Source organism: Nanorana parkeri, unplaced genomic scaffold (genome assembly GCF_000935625.1).
Source record: "Nanorana parkeri isolate BGI_ZX_2015 unplaced genomic scaffold, ASM93562v1 scaffold3, whole genome shotgun sequence".
Lineage (NCBI taxonomy): Eukaryota > Metazoa > Chordata > Amphibia > Anura > Dicroglossidae > Nanorana > Nanorana parkeri.
This window is the reverse complement of record NW_017306271.1, coordinates 5,671,802-5,684,917: the sequence shown is the minus strand read 5'-3', so window position 1 is coordinate 5,684,917 and position 13,116 is coordinate 5,671,802. Positions and strand designations below refer to the sequence as shown.

The window sequence follows — 13,116 nt, the reverse complement described above, 5'->3', positions numbered from 1 at the left end:
ATGATTCATCTTATCAGTGCTTTATCCCATCAGTACATTTGTATAAGATAATTATAATAACCATAATAGCAGGAAAGGGTTGCACCATTCCTTATAAAGTATATAAGTGGGGCCTAGCAGTCTAAAACATGGGTTGACTTTTAAAATTGTAAACTTTAATCACATATTGTTTTTTCTTCATTTTGTAATTACATCATAATGCTTGCTCCACCAATATATTCTTATTTACTGTTCAGAATGTGACCACATGTAGACTCCTCCACTGAATAATTTGAGTAGAATTAAGGCCGTGACACACAGCAGGCGAAGCAGCGCAGAGCGGTGGCGCGCTGCCTTTGCGAGCAGTGTGTCATGTCATTTGCTCCTGGGCACCTCAGCCAGCGAGAGCTGGCGGAGCTGAGCGTGCCGAAATGAACAATTTCAACTTCAGCCAATCGGGATGCGACGTCTGGCCGGTTGTTAAGCACGAGCCGATTGGCTGAAGGTGCAGTCAATCATCTGACTGCACTCAGCTCACACACAGCACGCAAAGCTCCGTGCCGGACAGCTTTGCTTCGCTCTGCGCGGCTTTGTGTGCAGTGTGTCACGGCCTTAATTCAAACTATCCAGATAATTATTGTAGCTACACTCCCTCATTTCTCCACCCAGCGGGCTTTTGTTAGGATTATAATGGAGTCAATAATTTTTCTAAGCTAATTTCACATGTGGCAATTATTGATAATTTTCTATCTTTATTTTAAACAATTTCTTTGCAATGAATCAAGAACAAAACTATTGGGTGCTTTTGGAAAGTTCCTGTTGTTTTAGAGAATGGCATCATTGGCATCATTGTTCGAGTGTCCTGATACCATATTCATTTATGTATATTGAATTAATATATATTATATTCATTAGGTATTTGTGTAATTCTGGTTGAATAAACCTGTTGATAAAGGCACAAACTTATCCAAGAACCAATCAGTTACCTCCATTTGACTTTTGTCCTTAAAGGAGAACTATGGGGTTAAGTCTTTTCCCCATAGTTCTCCTTAGGGTAACGGGAGGACACAAACTAGCGTCCTCCCGTCACCCCAGGCTCAGTACTGAGACGCCGCAGTATACCGCGAGCTGCTGCTCGCGGTATACTGAGACGCCGCAGCTGAAGCGGATCCCGACAATTGTGACGGGATCTGCCCAGCTGCGTGACTGACAGCTGGCTCTGTCCTATCTAGAGGCAGAGCCAGCTGTATCCGCCCCCTCCCCCGTCCGGGGAGGGGGGAATCCATCCCCTCCCCTGTCACAGCAGAGAGCCGTGACAGAATCGAGAGGTGAGCGAACGCCGGTATGTGTTCGCTCACCTCCCGATCTACTGAGCCGACCTGTGACATTCTCATTGTCACAGGTCGGCTAGAACTATGAGGTGAGTGAAAAGCACTCACCTCATAGTTCTCCTTTTAAAGAGATTAGATCAATGCAGTCAAGTTTCCTACTGATGGAACTGAAGTGTAATTTTGAATTATATCACACATCCATATTGCATCTTCATATTTTGCAACAGTGTACAATAGACATGTGCGATTTTGTTTCCGAAAGATTCATTATTCGGATGAATTTTTGTTACTCGGAGATTCGGATGTATCCGAATCTCTGAATGACGAATGAAAACGAATCCGAATTTCCAAAAACACTAATTTCGGACGAAATGTGTTAGCAGTAACAATGTGTATAGACGAAATGTGTTAGCAGTAGTCTGTGCGAATTTACGTTTGTAGACAAATAAAATTCCTACCAGACTCTTGATCCAAGCACAGGCACTCCCCTAAAGGCTCTGGTATGGATTTTGGGGGGAAACCCCACGCACTTGGGGGTCCCTCCTAACATTCCTACCAGACCTAAAGGGTCTGGTATCAGGTGGGGGGGCCTCATGTTTTTTTTTCACCCCCAAAAAATGGGGGGGGGGGAATGTGGGGTCCCTCCTAAAATTCCTACCAGACTCTTGATCCAAGCACAGGCACTCCCCTAAAGGCTCTGGTATGGATTTTGGGGGGAAACCCCACGCACTTGGGGGTCCCTCCTAACATTCCTACCAGACCTAAAGGGTCTGGTATCAGGTGGGGGGGCCTCATGTTTTTTTTTTTCTCTTCTGCAGACTAAACAACTATTTTTTTTTCCCTGTCACCTTGCTGCAACGAAAATTTAGAAATTCGTCCGAATCCCGAACCGAATTGTCTTTCGGACCCGAAAAACTAAATGATGGAAAATTCGAATGAAAGTGAAACTAAACAAATTTTTTGCCAGTGCACATGTCTAGTGTACAAAAGACACTGACCCATTTACATCAGTCCTTGCCTCCAAAAGAACTTTAAAGTGACACTAAACTAAAGAGTTAAATCTTAAAAATGCATTCAAGTACCCTAAAAAAACTGTATCTTATTTATGTATCACTCGGCTGTAGGTCCTCAAACAAATCATTTCTGAATTTGTGCTGACATTTTCCTTCCTTCTGGAGGGTGGCTACTTTTGTTCCTCATGGTCCCTGTGTTGTAAAGTAGCCATCACTCCAAACTCGCTCCTGTGATGGACTACAACCTCACGTTTTAATGTAATAATTTGTATTGAGATTGTAGTCCATCAGGGGAGTGAGCTTGGACGGGTGGCTACTTTAGAACACACTTGGGGAACAAAAGTAGCCACCCTCAAGAAGGAAGCACAGTGTCGGCACCAATTCAGAGATGATTTGAGGCACTACAGCCGAGTGATACACAAATGAGCTACATTTGTGTTAATAGATAGGGTACTTGAATGCATTTTTAAGAGTTAACGCCTGAGTTTAGTGTCACCCTAAATCCGTACCACATTCATACCAAAACACACCATCCACAGTCATTTATTTGTACAAGGTCTCAGATAGGAATAGAACTCGATGCATCACTGCAAGGCAAAAGTGAAAACCACTCATACAAATAGAATGTGCGAAAGCAGCCTGCAGGTGCTTCAACAAGCTGTCATCTATGCCAACACTGAATCATCATTTTGGGGGTATGCTTAGCCTTTTAGGCTAAATTTAATAGATGATTTAGTGTCATATGACTGAGCAGTTTAGTCTCTTATTTGTAAAGACTTATTTCACTGCTGAGCTATTTAAAGGGAATCTGTACTGAGATAAATATGTAGGCTGCCATTGCGGACCTTCATCTAAAAATGATAGTTGATTGGCGCCAGTACTTTAAGTTACTGACCTGGATGAAGCTGGAGCATTCAAGATGGAACAAATTTGGAACTTCTGATTTACTTACTTCTTCACTTACTTAGCTCAGAAAGTGCTGAAGCCACTGGGTCAGCATGTCAACCAGGCAACTAGCATTTTCATAAGGTGGTGTAGCCGTGCAGTATTAAAACTGCTTATATAGTTTAGCCTTTAATATACTGTAACAAAACTACCACAGAGTATATTCTTGGAAGAGATTTAGTGTGTGTGTGCGTGTGCACGTGCTAAAGACAGAGAGCCCTAAGAGCCCAGGTGTAGCATGGTAAGCCACTGCTTGTAAGGAGTGGAATCTGTTTTATGTTGTCTTTGTTGTATCATTTTATATACTTAATAAAACCTAAGTAAGCAACCAAGTGACATTCTTGGAGGATGTGGGCAGGCAAATTGGTACCAATTAGTATACCAATAGACATTGGTATTTGTGAAATTATAAGGCTGTTCTCACTGACTAACGCTATCCAGCAGGAGACAGTTACTGGCCAGCAACAAGCTATTGCTAACCAGCAAGAAGTAATCAGACTGCTGGTCACCCAGGTAGCAGCTCTAATTAGTTAATATTATATGATTACTTAACCCTGGCATTACTAAAACAATTAGATACATTTATTTTTTGCATAAAATGGTCCCTTAAGATGATACAGATACCTTCCTTAACACCTTTGAGTGGACTTCTAAAAGGGAGGCATGACATAAAGATCAATGGATAGGGCGTTTGGGGACCATCTTGCTTGCAGTCTGTAGGAAAACTTACAAGGTATGCCAGTATGAAAAATGAAAAAAAAAAGCAGTTTTCTCATGTAAACGTAGGAGCTGAAAACACAGAAAGGCCCCAAAGCAGACGCAGACCTCCCTTCCTAGCTAGAAGGGGATACAAGAAGGTAAATGTAGCAGAGACCCTGTCAGAACCCCAGTAACAGGAGGTAAAAAGGTTTATGCAACTCAACAAAGATGCACCATACTTTCAGATTTGCAAGGGTGCACTAGTTTGAGTAAATTTGATGGTTTTGTGAACCGCAAAGTTTGTGTCAGTTGTAATCTCTATCAGATCTTAGAAGCCCATAGAGTGGATGTTGCAGAGAAAGTCAAAAGAATGCTTGACCTAAAGGTGATTTAGGGGTTCAGATGTGAGTAGTGTAGCTCCCAAGTTTTGGTTCTCAAGACAGATGGTTCATTGAGATTTTGGAACAACCTTTGGGAATATAAGTATTAAAGTATGAGCCATGCCAAAGGTGGCGATGCTGTTCGAGAGAATGAGCCTTAGACATACTGTATGTAACCACCCTTGATATCACTAAGGGATTATCAGATTCCTTTTACACAGTAGGCAAAAGAGGACAGTGTTTGGCAAACTGTGAACCCAAAGCAATGTGCCATAGCACTGGAATAAGTGTGTTACCTTGCATAAACCATAACTCAAAGCGTAATAGAGCTCCAAATTCACAAGGTAGAGGCTATTTGGGAGTGGTCTCAACCAGTCATGAAAAAACAGGTCAAAGCTTTCTTAGATATAGTGGGGCGTTATTGATTTATTCCAAATGCTACCATTATAGCAGCAGCCAGGGCCAGCGTTAGTGCACAACCAGCTCAAGGGGCTGCCTGAGAGCATCAGGGGTTGGGGTGCGTAAAAATGGTATCACCTGGCCAGCAGACAAATGGCCTCAGATAGCTAGAGCACTGTTATGGCTCTATCCACTGTAATGTCAGGGCCGCCCCCTATTCTGTGGGCGCTGAGTTTTAGGCTGAACTGTGTTGGTAGCTGTGAGCCCTGTCATGTCCTGTCTCTGGAGCGTCTCACAGTATTTCCTCCCGGCCGCTGTGTGTACTGTCAGAGGATCGTTTATCATCTATTGTCTGAACTGTCTCCTGCTCTGAGCTGCAGGTACCGTGGAAGGAGGGGGGAGAGGGAGGGAGAAAGAGTGTGAATGCCCTGCTGCTCTATACTCTGCGCTGATCTGCCCCTGCTGCTATCCTCCACATCTGCCCCTGCTGAGACACTCCACATCTGCCCCTGCTGAGACACTTCACATCTGCCCCTGCTGAGACACTTCACATCTGCCCCTGCTGAGACACTTCACATCTGCCCCTGTTGAGACACTTCACATCTGCCCTACTGCAATCCTCCACATCTGCCCCTGCTGCCATCCTCCGCATCTCCCCTGCTACCATCCTTCGCAACTGCACTGCTGCCATCCTCCGCATCTGCCCTGCTGCCATCCTCCGCATCTGCCCTGCTGCCATCCTCCGCATCTGCCCTCCTCTGCATCTGCCCTGCTGCCATCCTCCGCATCTGCCCTGCTGCCATCCTCCGCATTTGCCCCTGCTGCCATCCTCTGCATCTGCCCCTGCTGCAATCCTCTGCATCTGTCCCTGCTGAGATACTATCCTAAAATCATTAGTCTGTATTGTTTTAGAAAAACTGTCACATGACACTAAACAACAAAAAAAGAAGAGGTATTGGTAATTGGTATCGGCAAGAACTCTAACACTAGAGCAAATGAAATATAGAATTGTCTGTCAGATAGTAGTGGTGAAACAGTGGACCGTGACTCTGAGAGCCTCCACGACGTTCTCAAATAACATTTGAACAAGTCAGTTCTCAGACATGAGAGTACCATTGCTTGCCGCTGAGAAATACAATTCGGGCACTGTTGCAAGATGAATTGTTCTGAATTGTGTTCATTTAAACATTTCTTTTCTGTTACACTGTGTAGGTCTCCTTTGTCTTCCATGGTGTTTGGAACAAATGCTCTATTTACAAAGCCTGCTCAGTCACTGGCACCCATGTTTGTCGTCACTGTACTCAATCAGTATGGATATGAACATCTAAGCAGCAAAGCTGGCCAGCCAGATCCCAAGTAAGTCTTTATCGGACCTTGGGTCCTAAGAGTTCTACGTTGGTATATTTTTTTATTCAGAAAGTTTCCAAGGAAAAATGTTATTTAACAAATCTCAGCTTAATCTAAATTTGTGTCCGGTGAGATACTATCACAGTTTGTAAAGCTGTTGTGTGTTAAGAGAATTATGGGTAGTTTTTTTAAAAGGTGTCAGTTGCAACCCATAATGGAAACTTGACAGCTGAGTGTAGTTGCTTGTTCTGCACAATACAGACATTCGTCCTTCCTCCACAGGCACAACACAGTGCTTAATGCACAATCTTCATTATGACTGTTCCATTAAGAGTAACAATTATTTCTACTGATAATCGTATGCTTGTAAAATACACATGCAAAAATACACATGCATTCACGCTGGATTTTTGAATGATGCTCCTAGTATAGCAAATTGGCATGCGTATTGTTTTACGATCGTTTTATCTAAAGATGGGCAAAAACATTAAGCGAAAGATTGTTCAGCTGCAAATCTCTGTTTTCAATAATTTTTTATTGAAAACTTGATATAAAAGGAAGTGTATGTAGCAAATAGTTGGCACACGGTATACATCCACATAACAAAATGCTCTTTATTAATTCATGGCACAGGGCATAACACCAAGTGTGTCAAACATACTGACTCATTTCATTTCATTTTCACATACATAAACACAATAGTGGGTGTATATAATATATTCATTAGGTCCGGAGAAGATCATGTATATCAATGGGTATATTAACTTTTTCTATAAGAACATCATATTTGTAGATCGAGTCTTTACAAACGTTTATTGATAAATATGCATGTCAACAGGGTAGGGAAGTCAGGTGTGCAGTGCAATGCAGTTACATAAAATCAGGCTAGAAGACTCACATTATGGAAACATGATTTAAATTTTGTGAAACAGTGGTATAATATTATAGAACATGTTAAGGCTTGGAGCTGCATCCCATGCAGAGTATCTTAGATGATTTCAAGGTGTGTGTGTGTGTGTGTGTGTGTGAGAGAGAGAGAGATAATGGAGGCAGGGACAGTCCTACATATTTGTGTCATGTTGCTAGGGTGTACACATTGAGGGGTATGGGCTTATATTTTTGCCAGTGTTGTGGGGTATAATAAGGCACTTTACAGGAGCTTGCCAGGACCAGTATGTTTGGGAGCTTTTTGCAATACTAGTCCACATTTACAGCCTTTGAAAATTCAGTTCAGCTGACTTCTATCATTACATTGGTCTACTGCAAAGACTATTTCACTAAAATTGGTAATTTTCCTTAGGCAAACATATGTTCAACCCTAACTATTCCTAAGACTATGAAAATCACTGTAGTGCCATTTTCAATTATTTAGTGACCAAAAACCAAAACATTATTGAAACTGTGTGTCAGATTGCTATAGTTAAAATATATTGTAAATTTTTAAAAGAGGTAACTGAATTTCCAGCACCAAGGACCAGCACAATTCTATTTGTGTAGCTAGCATTATGTTTGATGGCTGTATTTATATGTACTACCATATTTTATATAGGAAGGCTTAACAATATGGCATTTAATATTGCCGGTACAATGTCTAAATGTATTAAGAGCCAAAAGTTTTGTTTTACTTTTGAATAGAATAGGTAATGTTTAATCATTTAAGATTTTTATTAGTATTTTATGTCTTGTCCTTTTCTGGATTTCCCTTCACTTGCTGTCCCAAAGACACAATAGGAAATAAGAAGAAATTTCTCCAACCACTTACATAGTGGTAACTGGAACAGGTGTCAACAGTGGAATATTTCCCTTTAACTCCTATCCAGTGACAACTAAAATTTTGGTAACAATGGTGACAAGGACAAATAGAAAAGAGAAATGTTTCCTGTGCTGACACAAGTGGTAAGAAAAATCTAATAGAGGATTTAACCTCTATCCATACCCCCCCCCCAAAAAAAAAGAAAAAGCTATAGATACACTTTACATAATTACTATTTTGGATGCATTGTGTGATAATCATTATTCCAGGCAGGTGAAAGAAGTAATCTTCCAATTTACCCCACCTCCTGCCCCAAGATGATGGCACCCAACAGCAGTCTCAAGTCTTTTGAATATCTGCACAAGGGAGCCTTTTACAGCTAAATAACAGGCATATTATATATTAAATGCATGGGCCATCTTATAGGAAAACTTTTGATAAACTAAATGGTCTGGCGACAGGGTCTCTTGAATATGCATGCATTTACCACTGATTCGCCCTAAAGTAACTGTTTTCTCATACATGTTTAGTTGGTGCCATCTAGAGGCAGATTAGAGTAAATGCTACTGGTAGAAGTGTTGGAAGAAAGCTAGCAGTAGCAGTGTGCTAGCCATTAACCATTGTGCAGCAGTTTGGATGTTAGGTGATACCGTTTATCGCTGCACTATGTATTTAAACATGTACAATTTCAAAAGATGTTAAGTTTCTTCATCAAGCAGTATATCTGATGATGTCAAGAAGGTTTAAAAACTATGAGGAATGTCAGCTGGGTTGCTATCCTCATATGCCTGCCATGAGACTCAAAGGTCCTAGATCTTTCCAGTTACATAGCTCCGACCTTAGAAGGTAATACTATTATTATCTCTAAAATCTTAAGAATCCTACTTCAACTTCACAACAGGCGAATCGTCAGCACAGGATTGAGGCCTACCTGTGCATGTGCCTCACATCCCCACTACAGCTCCCACTGATTTAGGGGCCCCTATTACTTGTGAAGAAGTAACTCTAGCTATGAACCTAATTACCGCAGGGTCCCAGCTGGTTCACACTGTCCTTTCAAATATTAGCCCAACTGCTCACCCCATATTTTGCAAAAGTGTTTAATGCCCCAGGGAAGACGTCCTGCTCACATTTAATTTATTCCTAAAGAAGATAAAGATCCCTTGCAATGCCACAACTGCAGACTGTTTTCCCTCCTAAATACAGACTTGAAACTGTTCACCAAAATTCTTGCTACGAGACTCATAACGAGGACATCATCCACTATGATCAGGTAGGCTTCGTTCCCACCAGGGTAGCCCAAGACAATACTACAAAGGTGCTGGACATAGACACCTGGGATTAGGGGGAGTGATTATGTCCTGGATAAAAGCTATTTATTCACAGCTGCCTGCCCAAGTTAAAATCAATGGCGCACTGTTTCCCCTTCAACATATAGACTGGTACGCGGCAAGCATCCCCCTTATCGTGATTTCTACTCTGAAACCCTTTCTACAAAAGATTAGAGCAAGTCAGTTTTTAGTGGCCCGCTGCCCAACTATTGGCACATCACCACCTCCCAAAGTAGCAACATATGCTGATGATCTGTTATTCTTTATTACAAACTCAACCACTTCTCTACCCAATCTACTAGCTGAATTGTGCACATATAACTCTTTATCCAACGTTCAGATGAATCCCTAAAAACTCAGCAGCTTCAAACATTCTGTCTGTAGGACAACTTCTCCTTTTTAAGTGTTTGGATTCTACACTTAAAGTGGACCTTTACCCCCTTTCACTAAAAATCACATCTGCATGTGGATTTAAAAACATCTCACATTTATTAGTTAAACAAACTTGTTTTTCATTTACTTACAAATAGAGTTCATCTACTTCCTCGTCCACTTCTGGCACTAATAATGTAAGGTTACATCAGCAGAGCATTGCTGGGAAATCTCATCTGAAATCTCCTCCCCTGAGATGATGTGCATGGTCACATGTCCTATTCACATGTGCTAGAGTTCCAGGAAGTAAAGGGAGAGGTAGTTACCTGCCCTTAGTTAACATGGCCACTGTCAGAAGACTGGGAAAGAAATGAGAAATAAGGTGTGCAAAGAATACAAAGCCTGCAATTATCTAGACGTCTGTGTTTGTAGATTGTCATTACTGAACAATTCTAAAGGTGTGTTTTTTGTTATTTTAAAGATATGTGTAAAGTTCCTCTTTAATTACCTATTTAGGGATGCACCGATACTAGTATCGATATCGGTGCCGATTCAGAGTACTCGCCCAAATGCTCCGATGCCTAGCACGAGTACTTTCGGTATCAGGAAGCCGGGCAGCGTGTCATTTTACCACCTTCAAAGTGTATCTATAGCCAAAAGTGTTTTTGTATTTAGGTTTGGATGAAGTGGGGAAGGATTAGAACTTGGCAACATTGGCACCCAGGACTCTCAGCCAAAGGGGCTGAGAGGGTCCAGAATGTAAACAATCTTATAAGGAAGAGCCTGGCTTTTCAGGTCCAGCTGGAGCTCTGGAGATCTCTTAGAGCTCTGGGTGGGATGAGATCTCCAGTCCTGGGGCCAGGTGTTACCAATGACCAGCTTGGGCTGATCAAGTGGCTGAGAGCAGCCTCATTAGGAAGTCAGCCCAGTGCTCCTTTAAAGAGATTTCCCCTCACTTCCTGTCCTGGGGGCAACCTTTTTCCCAGACAGGAAGTGACGTTCTCTAATTAAGCCTCCAACGGCAGTAAAACCTGACAGAGAGTTCTAATCCTTCCCCACTTCATCCAAACCTACATACAAAAACACTTTTGGCTGTAGATACACTTTGAAGGTGGTAAAAAAAAAACACATTTTCTCATAAAATACAATCCAATTATATCAGCTAAGCATTGCACCACTGCAGCCACACAAAAAAAGTAGGAAATGGAAAAGAAAATTATGACTTTTGTAAGATAACTGAATTAAAATGTCAGGGTTTCAAGAACTCTAAGGTCTTTTTATACCTATTGAAGAGACCTAACTTGTTTTAAGCACCTACAGTTTATTCTCTCCATTTTCCAATAAAAGGTATAACTGTAACTTTTTCACAAATAATACAAAAGTTGTAACAATATGAACTAAATTTACTGACTCAGGGCAGGTTCACACCATTTTCCAGACCAGATTTGGTCCAGGAAATGGTGTGAACCTGCCCGTAGTTTCAGTGCATTCCAGGCCAGACAAAATGACACAAGCAGTATTTTTCTGGTCTGGAACAGACTGCGCTGGTGTGAACAGAGGCCAGAAATAGCACAGGGGTACCTTGGGATGCATTTTGGGTCCAGAAACAATCTGGTCTGGTCTGGAGATGATCCGGATGTGGTGTGAATGGGCTGTAATACTGTAAAATGCCTAACAGGGTACAGTGTATGATTGTCCTCCTTTTTTAAAGCCATGGTCTGTCTTCTACTAGTATGTAATACAAGTACCTGTTACAGAGGGATATTCTGTATTCTATAATATCTTGCATTGATCTGCTTTAGACAGTGATAAATGAAGTGCATGATTCTTTGTTTATACATCATTCTTATTATCTTTTCTTGTATTTAGTCTGTTTCTAGGTCTCCATGATGTAATGTTCTATATGACATGTTTGGTTCCTCTCTGTATAGCCGTTATACAGATCATCATATGGACTCCATACTCTATCCGGAGCAGTCATGTTACAGATTCGTACTGAGAGACTGAAGTAATAGTTTTATTAAGTTATATTACTAAGCACAATTTAATGGGAAAAACTTGGTGCCTTTTGATTATTATTTCTGTTTATTTGTATTAACTGCCTGTTAATCAGTTTCTGACTATATTTTATATCTTGCTCTGCCTGCCAAATTTTAGAGAAAGCTAAACACTATTTACATCAAAACTAGTATCACCGCTTAAAAAAAAAATCGGCATCATTTTCTAAGAAAACCAATACTTGCTGTTTATGAGTTGATCATTCCTCCAGCATTCACGACCATGTGAAAGCATTCAATCAAACCAAGTATAGAGACACACGCCTTAACATCATGGGCCTTGTGCTAGGATGGTTCCTCCTTTTGGCAATCTTGGAGAATTAAAACCATGCAAACATTTTCCATCTACACTCAGGAATTTGTCTTTATAAAAGCAGCCCTTTTATTAAATTGTCATTTTATAATGGCAGTACAGAAAAGGTAGCTTCATATTCATGATACATCGAGCCGCTCTGAGCTCTATTTCAAAGGATCTGTGAATGGATGACACAGCAGTGCAAGCACAGCCTCGCTGTATTTATATTGCTACAGGAGTCAGAGGGGGGGGAAAATAATCCCACGATACAGGTAAATTGGGGAGGAGGGGGGGATGTGACCATGTCCCGCATAATCCAGGTGCAACATGAACAATGGAACAAAAAGTAAACTTAGGGGGCCATACACTATGCAAATTCGCACAGTGGGTGTTGGCACCCTATGGCCAGCATCCCTTGATCAGCTGATCAAAGGAACCGGTCGGAAAATCTTCAAACAACAGAGCTGGCACTCAATGAGTTGCCGACTCTGTTCGGGTATTCTGACAGCGGCGCCAACAAGAGTATATGTTGTTCCAAAATATGCCAGAGTAAAGTGATTGCTTTCATTGGATTCCTAACACACATTTGCTATTAATTATATTGCTAAGATTTAAAGCTGAACTCTGGGCAAAAGTAGAATACAAAATTGAATACAGCTTCGTATTCAATAATACATCATTCAGTGTAATTTAGTAAGTTCTTGAGTTTGACCTGGTATTAGTACTCTGTACCTATACAGTAGACCTCAGATTAGCAGAGGGAGAAGCAGGACATGATGCCAATCAGATATACTGCAGTGCTCATATGATAACAAGGAACATGGTGATAGGAGGAGAGGGCAGGATGAACAGAGAAAAGCTCAGCAGTATGCCGCTTCTCCTTTCACTGTCTAGTTAAAGGGAGGGGACCTGTAAATGTTACTGAACTGCAGCAGAGAAAAATCTGTTCTGCTGCCCTCTGCCGCCCAAGGCTGTTTTGTTTTTTTTGTTTTTTTTATGTGGCAGAGTTGTGTACATCTCATGGATGGATGGATAGTAATATAAATGGTTTGGCTGAGAATACACCTACCTTTTATGTACTTCATCTGTGTATTTAGCTATTTGCCTGGAGTTCAGTTTTATGTCAGTGGGTACAGATACACTCTAGTGTGATACTATGTTTCTTTTGTTATTGAAAGATGCACTAATTTACAATTGTTTTAAATGTTTATTCAA

General features: G+C 41.2%; 1 protein-coding gene across 2 annotated transcripts in view; it reads left to right on the top strand.

Moving 5' to 3' along the window:
* The window catches only part of LOC108797694 (transmembrane protein 180-like), a 41,737-nt gene extending 30,024 nt beyond the window's left edge, over positions 1–11,713 (top strand). For both annotated transcript variants that reach the window (XM_018569446.1, XM_018569377.1), the window contains exons 6-7: positions 5,959–6,102; positions 11,419–11,713. In XM_018569446.1, coding sequence (XP_018424948.1) covers positions 5,959–6,102; positions 11,419–11,548 — 274 coding nt within the window. In that variant the 3' untranslated portion in view covers positions 11,549–11,713. The remainder of the gene's footprint in view (positions 1–5,958; positions 6,103–11,418) is intronic.
* Positions 11,714–13,116: the final 1,403 nt, after the last annotated feature.